This window comes from Ictidomys tridecemlineatus, chromosome 14, assembly GCF_052094955.1.
Source record: "Ictidomys tridecemlineatus isolate mIctTri1 chromosome 14, mIctTri1.hap1, whole genome shotgun sequence".
NCBI lineage: Eukaryota > Metazoa > Chordata > Mammalia > Rodentia > Sciuridae > Ictidomys > Ictidomys tridecemlineatus.
The window spans coordinates 20,225,563-20,240,367 of NC_135490.1; the positions used below are offsets into that span (position 1 = coordinate 20,225,563).

Here is a 14,805-nt window from a genome sequence, read left to right on the forward strand (position 1 = left end):
GGAAACCCTACTATCACTGTAAGTTTTTGAAGGATGATCAAAATGTATATTTTTCTCAGCAAAAGTTCAGCTTTATAGAGGAGCTCTGTGGCTTTTACATAACCTCTTTAAACCAAACTATCCTCATAGTCCATTCCCCCACTGGAAACCTGTTAGATGAGCAGGCATAATACTATTCTTTAGTAGCAAAATTGAAGATTTAGTAGTAGGCTGGCACAATACTCATGGTTTAAGATTTCTCACAAAAATTATGCACACATTACATGCTCCCCTCATAGCTGCAAAGTTGAATGTGTGTTTCCTAGAGCTCTCTACTGAATGATGCTTCATTCACCTCCATGTTGCATATAGTGGTTCCTAAGTCTTCTCTTCAGGGAGCAGTGTTGTTAGGTGACAGTTTTTAGGGCAAAAAATGGAATATTTAGTGGCATAGGAGAAAGATGCAAATTATTTAAAAAATAATACTTGAAAAGTAATTCTGTAAGATGTAATATTTAAAAATACAAATAAATGTGATAATGGAGCAAATAAATAAATAAAAACAAAGTGCCAATGGGTGAATTGGTAAACTTCTTTTTATTTGTGAATAAATTATAAAATACAACTTAAGAAGAGCTGGTAGTACAAAACAAAGTATAGAGAATTCTTTTTATTTCACAATTTTAAAAAAATTATTTATTTATTATACCTGATAGAAGAAGAATGCATTTCAATTTTTTTAAATCATCCCCAGAAATGGAGATAAGAGATATTTTTGCTTGTCCAGTTTAGATCATTTTGTGTCAGTATTTTAAAACTACACGTTTGTAATTCACAGATGATAATAATTTAGTAATCTTGTATCACTTATAAGGTTCCATTTTCTCTGAGTGGAAATAACTGCTGTCAGAATTTTCAGTGTTCTGAAAGTCTTTTGAAGTCCATTGCAGTTTATCATGCATTTGTAATCTAACAAGTATGATGGTAGTTATGTGAACTATCTATGGGAAATAAATTTTTATGAATTTTCATGTATTTGCATCAAAACTGTGTCTTGATAGATATATTCTACCAAGATAATAACATCATCTTTTCTCATTCAATTTTGCTATAATACTCCCATCTTCTATGCATGCATTCACGTACACATGCGTGCACAGACATACACACTCACACAAAAGAAAAAAAAAACCTTCATTAATTGTCAAAAATCCAACACCTGATATTTCACTTTTTGTTTAAAACAGAATTAATTTCATAAAGGAGATTGATATCACTGGTACAAAATTCAGTATTCATTTAAGAGGGGCAATATATCTTATGAACCATGAATATCTAAAAGCCTATTCTCAAATTTCTACATTTAAAAATATATTCTAATATTTTTAGTTGATAAACTATAAATTTAAGGATTTTCTTTTCATACTCTAACTTTTAATGTTAAAAAAGGTATCTTTTACTCACTGCCATTGTGGGCCTTTACTATCACAAAGTAAAAATAAAAGTGTTATCTGTAGGGTGCCATTTATGCACAGTCAGAATATAAAGGGAGAAACAGGGAACTATTACAAAGCTAAAAGAAAAAATATCCTGGTTCTAATGGATTTTTGATTGCCATTTTCAATATTCTTGCTTTACATTTCCTTCTAATATAAGCATTCCTTTCTCAATAGGACGCACACATAACTGAGCAATAACAGTAATGTTACATCCGATAATGACTTGACACAAGTTCTCTGACTAACAAAATTGAATTTTGGTTTCTAATATGACTAATGTATGCTAATATGATTTAAATTGCAGAGAACTGAGAAATGGTTGATTTTATGCTGCTAGAAAAACTATTGGTCTTAATTTCACAGAATGAACTATTCCCGTGTTCTAAAAATCCTATATCCAAAGTACTTATATGCTGAATACATTTTAAGAGGTGACTATTTTAATATACAATTTTAAGCTGACTTTAACACACATTTGTTGTATCTATAACTTGTAATCGTTTGCATTTTTTTCTGTTTCAGTATTCCAAGCAAGGAATTGGGGATTTAATTCTATTTAGAAAAACATTTGTCTTATTTTAGTCTATTCATGGTTGTTGTTCTTCCATCTTAAAATATCAACCTTAAAAAAGATCAATGTTTATTAAATATTTAGTAAAAAGTTATCCAGTCATCCTTTAAACAGAATTTCCCTAAATCACTTTAGTTTAAAAAAATAAAATTATATAGGTCTTGAGATAAATTTCAGAGCTTCCCTTAACAACACACCCATGATTTAATAATCCCATTCACAGAAAAAAAAATTGCTTAGATTCCTTATGTTATGTATAAACTCTTCATGCTCCGAACAAAACACATGTCCCCTGGTTGCATCCTTTGCAGAGATTGAGAACAGTTGGCCACCAGTCTTTCTAATAAGAACCTTTGAGTACTTGAATTTCATTACTAAATTTCCACTTAGTCAATAAAAGAATCTATTTGTAAAAGTTCCTGTTGGGGCCTCTTAGGCAGCCCAATGTTATTACAATAACAGCATTTCCTATGTACACAACAGAAAATACACTTGGATTAGAACTTTTGTAAAAGGCTGGTCTTGCCACTGTTGAGAAAGCTTGTTAAGGAATTTTACCTTAAAAGTAACACCCTTCAGGTTCCTTATGTATTTTTGTCATTATTGTTGTTGGGTTTTTAATTTTAATTTTAATTTTATTTTATTTTATTTAATTAATTAATTTATTTATTTATTTGCTGAGGCTGGCTTTGAACTTGAGATCCTCCTGCCTCCCAAACTGTTGGGATTTTAGACATGAACCATCACCCATTGTCTTTATGTAGTTTTGCTGTGGACATTTGTTCCTCTTGCACCAACCATTTGTCTTTATCTTGTTAATATTAACTACTCCTTTCCTTCTGAATCCCTCCCTCTCCCATTCTCAGCCACAGGTTTTGGGTGGGATGGATTCCATTGTTAACTCCAGGTGAACCCTAAGTGCTCAATTGGTCCTATTTCATTCCCCTTTAATTTACCAGAGCACTACCATCTTAACTGATGGAAAGAATGTATCCACACTGTCTTCATTAGGTGAGTGACATACAATGGAGGAAAAAGTGTTTTCTCTGTTGCCTGAAATAGCAGCAGAACAGATGCTCTCTTTTCCAAATGGTTTATGCACTGTGGTTACTAGGAGAATAGCCACGCTGGAAATTAAGCGGCTAAGGGAGCCCAGGGCATAAAACCAGGCATCTCCTGATAGAATGAACTGACTTAGGCCTGCTGCTGAACTGGTAAATTACTATATACACACATAGCTTGCTTTCTTGCTTTCTTTACTGGAGGTGGGATTGAACTCAGAGGCACTCAACCACTGAGCCACATCCTCAGCCCTATTTTGTATTCTTTTAGACACAGGGTCTCACTAAATTGCTTAGTGTCTCACCATTGCTGGGGCTGGCTTTGAACCCAGGGTCCTCCTGCCTCAGCCTCCCCAGCCTCTGGGATTACAGGCGGTTGCCACTGTGCAGGCCACGTAGCTTTATTTGTATAAATTATGCATACATTTATATTTTTTGTTGTTTTGCTTAATTGCAGTTTTGTAATAAAAAAATTACTAATTCATGAAATAGTCTAGTTAAACTTTTTAAATTTCTAAACAGTTTAATTGATAACAAGAGCCACCTAATAAAGGCTTGGGGGAAATAAATGTTTAAAATACATAAAAATTAATGAAAAAATATCGAACTACCATGACACAGCAATCTCTCTTTTGGAAATGTACCTGAAGGTAGTAAAACCACCACCACCTCTCTCTCTCTCTCTCTCTCTCTCTCTTTCTCTCGGAGAGAGTGTATATATATACATATACATACATATACTATTAGTACTCTTTATTATCAGGAAATATTTCTTTTTCCTTTAACCATAAAATCTTTAAAAATAATAAATATGATTGAATTCTCCAGAAAAACAAACTTTAATTCCCTCAAAAATGACAATCTTAAATATTGGATGTGCTAAAGACCTTTATGTGATTAGATGCAAATAAGAAAGCAATTAAATCATTATTCATCAGTACTAATGAGCATGTTATTCAGGCCTATTCTTCAATTAAAAGAAAATAAGGGCCTAACATGTGAGAAAGAGTGACTGTAAGAACAGAAATGTAAGGACAAGTCATGTTGCACTGAGTGATGGGTGGGACCCACTGATCACCCCGTCCCAAATCCTATCAATGGCAACACTGTCTGTTCAAGTCACTTCACATTCTATATTACTAATAGGGAAAAAAACTCTTGAGAGTCAGGTGTGCATTTTTCTAAGTGAACGTTCTTCCTGTCATCTTTTATAAATATTTTTAAGGCTTCTATGACCTTGTTTTCTCAAAAATGTTCTACTATCTCTAAAAATATATTTAAAATTCTCCCTTAACTCTATTGTTTCTGTAAACATTCTTTCCCCACGCATATTATTTTGCTATTATCACTATCTCCCCCAACTGTAGCTCTCCTTTTCTTTATAAGATCTAGAGATCTCTCCATGCATTGACCTTAATCAAACTTTCCCACATGCCCACCACTCTTATGTCACACATATATGCTATTTTCCCCCATTAAATAATGTTGCATAAAATTGTGACTACGATAGACTTGCTGATCAACATTCATGTGATTGCCTTTATTTCACATAGTACCAATATGCGCTATTCATACATTTATTTATTTAGCAAACATTTATTAATTTTTTGGTATGGGCAATACTTTTAGCATTGCTGATATAATTGAAAATTAGAAATTTTAGGTAATTTTTAGCTGAGTGGTTTTGTTAGCATTTTGCTAGTTTATATTACATGGAAACATTCTGATGTGGTGTTAATATGTTCAAACTAGATTGTGTGATCTTGAATTGTAGGGATATGTTTATTTCATTTGCATCCTGGGGCAAAATCTGGAGGACTCTATTGAGAGAGTATTAGGAAAGAAGGAATCTGAAGATAAGTTGCAATTGGAATTAGAGTGGTGAAAAATGCTGAATTTAAAAAATCTTGATTTTTGCAAGATTGGGGGCATGTGTTTTAGCTGGAATTTTCGGCAATACATTCTGGGAGAAAAATTTCTCCTTATCTCTTTGTCCTGACATCACTTTGAATATTGAAATGGAGAATTAAAAAACTGCTGATTTTCTTAATTTCCTCAGGTAAATGGAGTTAATGTTTACTTTCAGGTTATTTAATACATATTAAATATTTTTAATGCTTTCCAAAGTTAAGTCACTCAACAAATAATAGCTATTAAATATTACATGATTGGTCTTTGGTGTATTGGGGAAAAATGAGACACTATTTCTCTATTCAGAAAATATTTTTGAGTGCACAATAAGAACAAGATACAGAGACATTGGGATAGTAGTTCACAAAATTTTATAATATTTTATAATTTTATAATAATTTTATATTTTATATATTTATAATTTTATATTTTATAATATAATTCACATCAAAGGCATAAATGCTTTAGAATGCAAAGTATATTTATGCTTTAGAATGCAAAGTATATTTCTTTCTTTTTTGACACCTCATTAAACCTTCATCATGTAATTTTATTTAAACACACTAGCCATTGGTCCTCATCAGACATGCCACAGTGTCCAACTTGCATACATTCTTTCCCATATGCATACTCAGACATAAAGCCCAGGCCAGTCAGTGTCAACTCTGTGTTCCAGACCTTAAAACCCATGGCATCATTTTCTGATAGTTTTATACGAAACGCTGATTCTGATACAATCAAGAACAGAAAAGAAAAAACATCTCTTCTCATTAAGATGATTGTATTCTCCCAAATCATCTGCCACTGTCCAGCTCCCTGTTGGGCCACATGAGGGCACGTGAAAACAATGACTATGAAACAGGTTCCACAAGTTTGCAAGTTTTCCAGGAAGACTGAGCTGTGGTTGCTCTTTGTAAGGTGGATTTGCAACTTTCTTCACTTCCCTATTTCAACTCCAAATTAATTTCTTGAGCTCCAATCCTTATTTATGATTGGTTTCTGAGGAAAACCCAGGCCAACATAATATAAGATAATTTCTGGGCAGCACTAAAGTGGCCCTGCTAAAAGAGAACATGACTTAATAGTAACATGAATTCATAAACAAAAGTTTGAAAATTTCCTTTTGAAATTTGAAATAGTTAGACTGAGTTATATATCTTTTGTATCCAAGTTTTTCTTATGTAATTTATAAAATTCCTTCTCAATTTTGGATTAGTTGAATGTGAATATTTATTTTATTAAACAATATTTTATTTGTGAAAAGCTTATCAAAACTTTTAACTGTCATTGAAATGTAAATTGAAACAATTTTATTCTATTATTCTGAAAATTGCATTAAATGTTTAAAATTCCATTTTTTGTCACGATATTTGTATATATTTGTGAGTTTCAATGCAATGCTTTGATTCATGTATATATTAGGTAGTGAACAATTAGGGTAATTAGCATATTCATCACCTTAAACTGTTCTCTTTCTTCATGGTGAATATATTCAAAATCCTCTATTTTGAGATATATAATTGATTATTGTTAATTATATTCTCCCTGTTGTTTCATAGAAAACCAGAAATCATTCCTCCAACAAACTCTAACAGTGACCCTGTTATATTGCTTTCCCATTATTTTATCATTACAGTTTAGGTTATTTTCTTCATACACAAGAAAGTGCATATATTCGTAAAAGAAGCAGAAACGTTGAAAAGTACTTTATGCTATCTTAAAATAGATTTCTTTGCAATTTACATTTAAATACTATACCCTGTTGGTTTCTCATGCGGAAGTTTATTTTTACTTTGAGAAGTTCAACTATATATTTTGTCCAAGTAAGAAATGAATTAAGATATTGTTTTCAACATTTCAAAAGTGCATTATCGTAAACTAAAAGTTTGCAGAAATGTACATTTTCTTAGATACAATATGCATAAATGCTGTGAATTCTGCTTCTCTGAACAACTAACCTTGAAATCAATTTTTAAAGTATTGTATCTATTATTCAACTTTATCACCAATTTTCCTGAATTTGTCTCATTATGGTGCTGTCCGGACTAAGAGTCACTGTATATTGCTTTAATTTAACACACAAAAATATTTTCATGATAAAATTTCATTAGCCATGTATGCTGAATCAGTCTAAGTCTAAATTTTTAGTGTTGACCCTAAAAATATCACCATGCCATTGAAAGGATTAAAAGATTTGTGTCAGATTCATTGCTATATGTCACAAAATTGCTTTGCACAAAATGTTGCTTATTTCAAAACATCTTGTTTTAGTCTTGATTTCTTTCTGTTGCTTCCTATACCTGATCATTAGTAGATAGGTACTGACAAAACACATCATCTCCTAACACAATAGCTTCATACCACTGTGTCTCTGTCCTTTCCTTAATCATCTGTCCTCTATTCTTTTCTTTACAGAGCAGTTCTAGTGTCACTTTTTAAAGTCTTCCATGATTTTTTTTTTGTGTGCATGTGTGTTGTTGTTGTTTTTTTGTCTGTTTTTTCACATTCAGACTGAAAAGCAGTTGCCTTCACTAATTTGGGAAATCCTATCTTGGACCTATCTCTTGCTCACCAATCACATGTACATTGCTTTGGTTTTCATGCTGGTTTTGGAGTGTACATTCTTTGTTTCCTCTTTAGAAACTTTGCACCACTTACTTCCTCTTTCTAGAATACTTTGTCTCCTTGTCTTTGCACACATTTTTCCTCTTAATCTAGATCTCAACTTCAATGTTGCTTCGTAACACAAGACACATCTTCCCTGACCTCTGAATCTAAACTAGCCAAGTGTCACTCACTCATAGATACCTACATTTTTTTTGTCCTGCATATAATTTATTATAATCTGATAATTTTATTATTATTTATTTAATATGTTTATTTTCTTTGTCCCCCAACCAAAGCATCACTCCATGAAGGCAGAGAACTTGTCTATCTCCTGCATCATTGTATTTTCAACATCTAAACCATGAATATTTTGTGGAGAAAATCAATAAATATATAATAGAGTAAAATGAGCACAATTAAAACTGTTGTGCTTTGCATAAATATCTCCAATTTTTCAGAGTATTTTATGCAGTAAAGATCTAATAAAACGTGAAAACCAAAATAGGAACATGTCCCAGTGGGAAGAGTTAAAAATATCTCAGGCTTAAATAGCATAGTGTGTAATAAAGACCTGTGCTATTACCATGTTTTTCAGAATGCTAATTATATCTTTGATTTGGATAAATGTGTTAGTTAAGAGTCTCCAGCTTATTTCTGAAGGAAACATTTGGAAAAGTGCAGAAACTGTAAAAGCAATTAGAGACAACCGCTGTTACCCATGCTTTAAATCCTAAAGGTTCTTTAAAGTTGTTCCTCAGGTAAAACAAATTGTATTTTTGAACATAAAAAGAAATTGGAAGGCATCACCTTTTCCATCTACAACAGCATCAAGGTAAATTTCATTTGATTTGGAAAGTCATAGTAGTGTCCCTCCGCTTAATAGCAATATTTAGGTTAAAAAGGCTTCTGTTCACACAGTGACATTCTCAAAATACTAGAAGCCCTGTGTCCACTAACAGTTCATGGATGAAAATTTTAGTAGCTAACAAGTTGAACTATTAGTAGATATGAGTATGTGTACCATGTTAGTAGGAGGGTTCAGAAACAGGATGCTGTCCAAATAAGTGCTCCATTTAGAGTATTACAGTTCCTCTTCTGTCAGGAAATTTTAGAATCAAAGTGTGGGGCAAAGGTAATGACAGAATAAAAATCTTGGCAAATTATAGGTTGGAAGAATAGTTCATGTTATGGAGTAAAATGAATCATACCGATGACACACACTTCCAATTAAGAACAGAATTTTTCCAGGACAAACAATTATAGAAATAGAAGATAAACTTTGTATTCATATTAGTGAAAACATCTATAAAAGTATGTAGAGCTTTGGTGGTAAAAATCAGCAATATTTTCATTGCATCATTTCATTTATGTTAGATTTTATGAAGTTCAAAGCACCATTGGGTAGTTTCAGCTTGACTAATTCCTACAATGTTATTCACATATATTTTGGGAAGATTCCCTGCCTGTGAGAGTAAGAGAAGTGCATGATTAAAGAAGGAATCGGTCCTGGTAACTGGTGTTTACAAATGGTTTGTGATTCAAGATTATACACCATCAGTTATTTCCACCAGTTGAGAATAGTGATAACCACCTTCCTTTTACCCTCCTGTGACATAGCCTTTAGCTGTATGCTTCCTGTTAGTCATGTTTTCACTCCCAGACTTCCTTTCTGTTTGATTTATCCCAACTGCATTCAGGGATAAAGGAAAAGAGCCTCACTGTATAATCTCCCTGAAAGTCAATTATCAGCTTCACCCAAGAGCATCCTTCTACATACATACACACACATACACATTCTCCCTTGTACATGCCTCTGTGGTGGAATTTTTAGCATAAGGAGACAGGAAGTCAAGTAATATTTTCCCCAAATATCAATACAAATTGAAAATGGAGTACAACACTACTCTTGTTTGAAGTTGGAGTTTTCCCTCTGTATCAGGTGATGCAAAAGGGAACATATGACTCCTGACCATAAAATACTCACCTCCATGACCAGCATTACTGTTTGTGCAGTAATGTGGATTTTCTGAAGCACTTTCACTTTTTGGCAAGAGAACCAGCTCAAGAGAACCTTCCTTTTTCTCTCCCAATTTCCTGACTGTAATAATGGGCTCTCTGCTGCGGCTAATTTCCTACCTCTGTCCATCCTAGTAATCTATAAGAATTCAATTCCATTGAACCCTAATACACTACTTTAGCTCTATCTTGGAAATATGCTTCTCTGCTTGGAATTCTAAAGTTAAATAAATGTGTGTGTGTGTGTGTATGTGTACAAATATGAAAATCTAAGGTGCAGATACCACAGCAAATTTTGATTTCATGATTTAACTTTATATGTTGAGCCTATGATGTAATGAGATGATCACAAGGAGACTACTGTCAAATTCACCACTTGAGTTTGCACCTTGTAAAAGTGTCTGATCTCAGTTATTTCGTATTTTTTAGTTTTTATGTGAGTAGACATGATACCAGTCAAACGGATACAGGTGTAGAAAATAGATATTCAAAGTCTCTGTGGGTAAGGTCAGGTACATAAATGGCAGGAAAGGAGCAAAAGAACATAGGGATTATACATAGATAAACATAAACTACCTAACTCATGAAAACTTAGGTGAGCTTCCAGATGTCTAGTTTCACAGCTTGCACTCAAATAATTTGCATCCTTCATTCTTCTCAACCTTTGCTCTGTCATCTAAAGTCAACTGCTCAGTCACCTTCCCAACACCAGAAGAGCAATTCTTCACACTTCTCCAGAATGTTATTATACACAAAATATTCAATCATGTGCTGTTTTGTGATCTGAGCAGCCTTATCAAAGTTGTGAAGGGTGATAAGGAACACCTGAATTTTTTTTTTGACATTTTTCTGTCACCTCTTCCTTTTTTCAGTCTTTTGTTTTACAAAAGCTTGTGTTCCTGGCACATGACATCATGCCATGTGCTATACACAGCCTGTAGGGAAGAACCTGGAGTCTTCAGACACTAATAAATGTCTTCCCAATGAATCTATTGTCTTCTGGAACAGTAACTCAATAAGTTAGTGGCAGGTCTTGACTCCAGTCATTTCTTGTACAGGCTACAGATAACATTACTGTCTGCCTGATATTACAAAAATGACTAGAAAGTAGCAGTAGGGAAATATATAGCAGCACAAATTTCCTACTCTGATGACAGGGCAAATTCTGAAATCCCAAGAGTACTCCACCCCCTGCAAAGTTTTTAAAAACATAAAGTTTTGGACATACTAGATGAGGCCAATCCTTAAACCAATTCTTAATCTCCACCAAATTTGTATCTCGATCTCAAAGGCTGCTCAGAGAATAATCTGGGGAATAGATTTTGGATTCAAATCTCAGTTGCATGCCTTAAGTAGCTCTGTAACTTTGGGCAAGTGAGTTACTCCTCTGAGTTTCTTTTCTGGTTGAAAACTTAAATTGTTTTATTTTGAAGAATTAACTAAAAATATTTGTAAAATATTTGAAATGTGCATAAGTATAATATCCATCATGTAAAGTTTTGGTAAGTGAAATATATGCAGCAGAAATCTCAATGAGTTCCTGAATTGTCCTTGTTTCCTTCCTATTATAGATCTTACCCCTTACAAAATGAATATCTATTACAAAATAAGTGCTCAGTTATGATTTGTTGAATCAATAAATCAATGAATAAATGAATCTGAGGTTTTTCAACATCTCTAGCATCAAGAAATCAAAAAAGAAAATAAAAGGTGAGAAGCCTTAGCAGGCAATGTATAATTGGAATTCATTTCTTTATCAAATCTAAGATGTTATTGACTATAAGGGGTCTTATTATGAAGTCACTAAGAAGGAAAAATAAATAAATTATGACAGATATTAAAAGTAAAGTTTCATATGTATTTGATGTTACAAATTGCAACTCAGCACTCATAAAATATTACCTGGGAAAAAACTTTTTGGAGAGAAAAAATAGCCCTATTATCCCAGACTGGCCCTAAGATGCTGAGGCTACTCAAAATCTATAGTAACCCAGAGAAGAATGCCTGTTGTTAGAACCCCAAGTTGTGACCTTCATTGTAAACATCTTCATCTTCTCCTAGGAGAGGGAAAAGTGAGGTTTGGGGTAAGTACCCTGTGGGTTCTGTTTTAAGGATCACATCTATCTAGAATACTTTGGTCTCTTGATGGTCTCTTGACACATTCCTTTACTACATTATTTATTCATTTAGCAAACATTTACACATCTTATTTCACTACTGCCTAAGGTCTGGTGATAGGGAGACTTATGGTCTATGGACATATTATTTTACTACATATTTTAAAGTACAAAGTAGACTTTCTATAGTAAATACAAAGTAGACTTTGATAGTGCTAGAAGAGGAGAAAACCAGTTGCAACAAATTACCAAAACAGACAAAATTTTGTAGGAATTCTGTGTTTGGAATTGGCGTCTACAAACTTTGTGATTGTGATATGTTTGGTGACTAGGAAGTTTCTGTGCAAAGACTCAGAACGCCTGGCTGCTAGGAAATTCCTGTGCAAAAGCACAGGATGCCTGGCTGCCATAGCATGTCCTTCACTAGTTTTCCCTGCTTCCCAGAACTAGGATGCCCAGCCTCCTCCCTCTGAGCTATGGAGCCAACTATGCAGGCACTATCTGGTCTCCATGATATGCCCTTGGTATGCAGGAGCCCCGTGTTACTTCTAACCTGGACCTTATCTCAGTTAGGGAGGACTTAGGGTAAAGTGGTACTAATTAGAATATAGTCATGGTAACAGGAGGTATGTGTTCTTTGAGTCAGTAAACTCCCAGGCAGGGAGGAGTGCACACTTCACTTCTGCACTTCTTCTTCACCACTCCCTTCACTCTCTCTCTCTCTCCACTCCATCCTGTCTGACTGCTTGTACTTTTGTGTCTGTGCCTGTTCTTTATGCACCTCCTCACAGGTATTCCTCTACAGGTATTCCTTTACAAAATGTCCTACCCACCTTTTAGGTTTTGGAAAATAATTGTTTAAAATAATCATTTTAAATGATGATCAGAACTATCATTGTTTTATATATTTCTTAAGCAATTACAATGTCAAGGTTTTCTTATTCTATAAATTCAGAATTACTAGCTAAAGCATTTGAAGTCTTCAAAAAAAACTCAATTAAAAAAACTCTCCTAGATATTGTTTCATTAGATAGTTTTTTATGACACTCGTTATTTTATTATCCCAAATTGGCACCATTTCTCAAAAAGAACTTTTACATATATTATCATTATTTCATTTAATTTTTATAATCTTATACATTAATAGGAATTTTTATTCTTATTTTTAACCCCTGCAGAAATTAATCATCAGAGAAAGACAATTAAGCAAGATCATAGAATTTGTTAATGGAAAAGCCACCATTACTTCCAGTCCTTTTATGTCACAGTGAAGGATCCTTTCTCTCCATTGATCACAAGGTAGGAGCTTGATCACATTTTCCTAGTTTTAGAGGAAGAAGGAAAGAGTCAAAAAATGGTTTCATTCACTGAGTCGTTTTTGTTTAAATGTAGTTGTCACTTTTTCTCAAGGAGCTCACAGTGACTTTTCAAATATTATATTATAACTCTTAGATTTTTAGAAGGGGATACATACATCTGCATCCTACAGGTGGACGAAGTGAAAGAAGCTACGGAAAAATTACTTTAGGGTCTGTCAAACAGTGGGACTTCTAATTTTTACTGTTGTCTAAACTAGGTCCTTTCTAGGCATCTTTCAGATCTGTTTTATGTACTGTGGATCTGTAGCCAGATTTTCTCTTTACGAGGTTCATATAAAATCAATATTTATTTTATATAGCACCTTGCACTGCAAAAGATTCAAGGTAAATCAATATGTAGGATTCATTTCATAAGTAATTAGATAACTTCTCCAACGTTGCAGCTACTGCAGATTTGAAAGCTGTTGAGTTGTCCGAATCAAAGGAACAGTCACCTAGCTTATGGTAGTGACTTCCTAAAGTACAACTAAAGATGATTTTATTTATGGCTAAATTCTAACAATAAAGAAAGAAACAGAGCTGCTAAAAAGATCTCAGTTTTGTTTTTCAATGTGACTTCAGGTGAACAGAAACAGAGAAGAATATCTGGAATATTCCATCAAAGTTATTTTAGTTAACCAATTGTTTTAGTCAGTGTTTTCACTGCTGTGGTCAAAAGACCTGACAAAAATAATTAAAGGAGGAAAAGATTTTTTTGAGGAGGAGGGCTCACTGTATCAGAGGCTTCAGTCCATAGATAACCAGCTCTTTCCTCAGGACTTAAAGTGAGCCAGTATGTAGCAGAGGAAAGCAGGTTAGGACCTGACCACCAAAAAGTTGAGACTCCACTTGCCACAGACAAAATATATACTCCAGAAGCACAGCTCCCACAGACCTTCCTCCTCCAGCCACACCTTACAGGAATACAGTTACCACCAATTTAATGCTTATCAGGAGGTTAATCTACTGATTAGGTTAGACCTTTTATAACCCAATCATTTCATCTCTAAACTTTCTTGCATTGTCTCACACATGAGCTTCTGAAGGACACCAAATCCAAACCATAACATCAATGCATATAATGTGAAAAGTCAGCTTAAAGTGGAGTAGTGAAACAGAATGCTAATTTTTAGTTTATTCTTTGAAAGTAGGATTTTCACAATAAAATTCGTGAAACATAATATTTGCCCTGTCAAACGAACAGAGGGATAAATAATGCATTTGGTAAGAGACACTTCTGAGAACAAAATAGTCATCATCATCATAATAATTAACTCAAGTTGAAAGAATTACTAAAGCAATTGTATCCTTGGCTAAAAAGAAAACATACTAAGAAAATCACTATTCTGTACTCCAACACAAATATGTTAGATTCTGCCCTTGGAGAGATCCAGCCCCACCTTCAAACTACTCCATATTTTCCTGAACAAACTACCATCAGATCCTATGCTCATTTACTTCTCTGTTGCTAAACCCTGAAAGAGTTGTATATTAATGAGGTGAATGAGAATGTGTTCTTTAGACAACTTGGGATTAAAACCATAATTAAGATTTACAATTCAATGTGCTACTTCCCCCCCACTCTCAAGTTCTATGAGATCAACTTTCATAAATTCCATGAAGGAGAGACATCAAGCAATACATTATTTTTCTATGCTTGGCTTATTTCATTTAATATAACAATTT

At 33.6% G+C, this 14,805-nt stretch overlaps 1 protein-coding gene across 4 annotated transcripts in view; it reads left to right on the plus strand.

Annotated features, from left to right (window-relative positions):
- Anxa10 (annexin A10) overlaps positions 1-14,805 on the plus strand; it is a 525,713-nt gene that overhangs the window by 159,043 nt on the left and 351,865 nt on the right. For 2 of the 4 annotated variants that reach the window (XM_078030965.1, XM_078030964.1), the window contains one exon: positions 12,940-13,060. In XM_078030965.1, coding sequence (XP_077887091.1) covers positions 12,989-13,060 — 72 coding nt within the window. In that variant the 5' untranslated portion in view covers positions 12,940-12,988. Of the gene's footprint in view, positions 1-12,939; positions 13,061-14,805 lie in introns of those variants that run through there. The other 2 variants (XM_078030966.1, XM_078030968.1) reach the window with 1 other exon arrangement.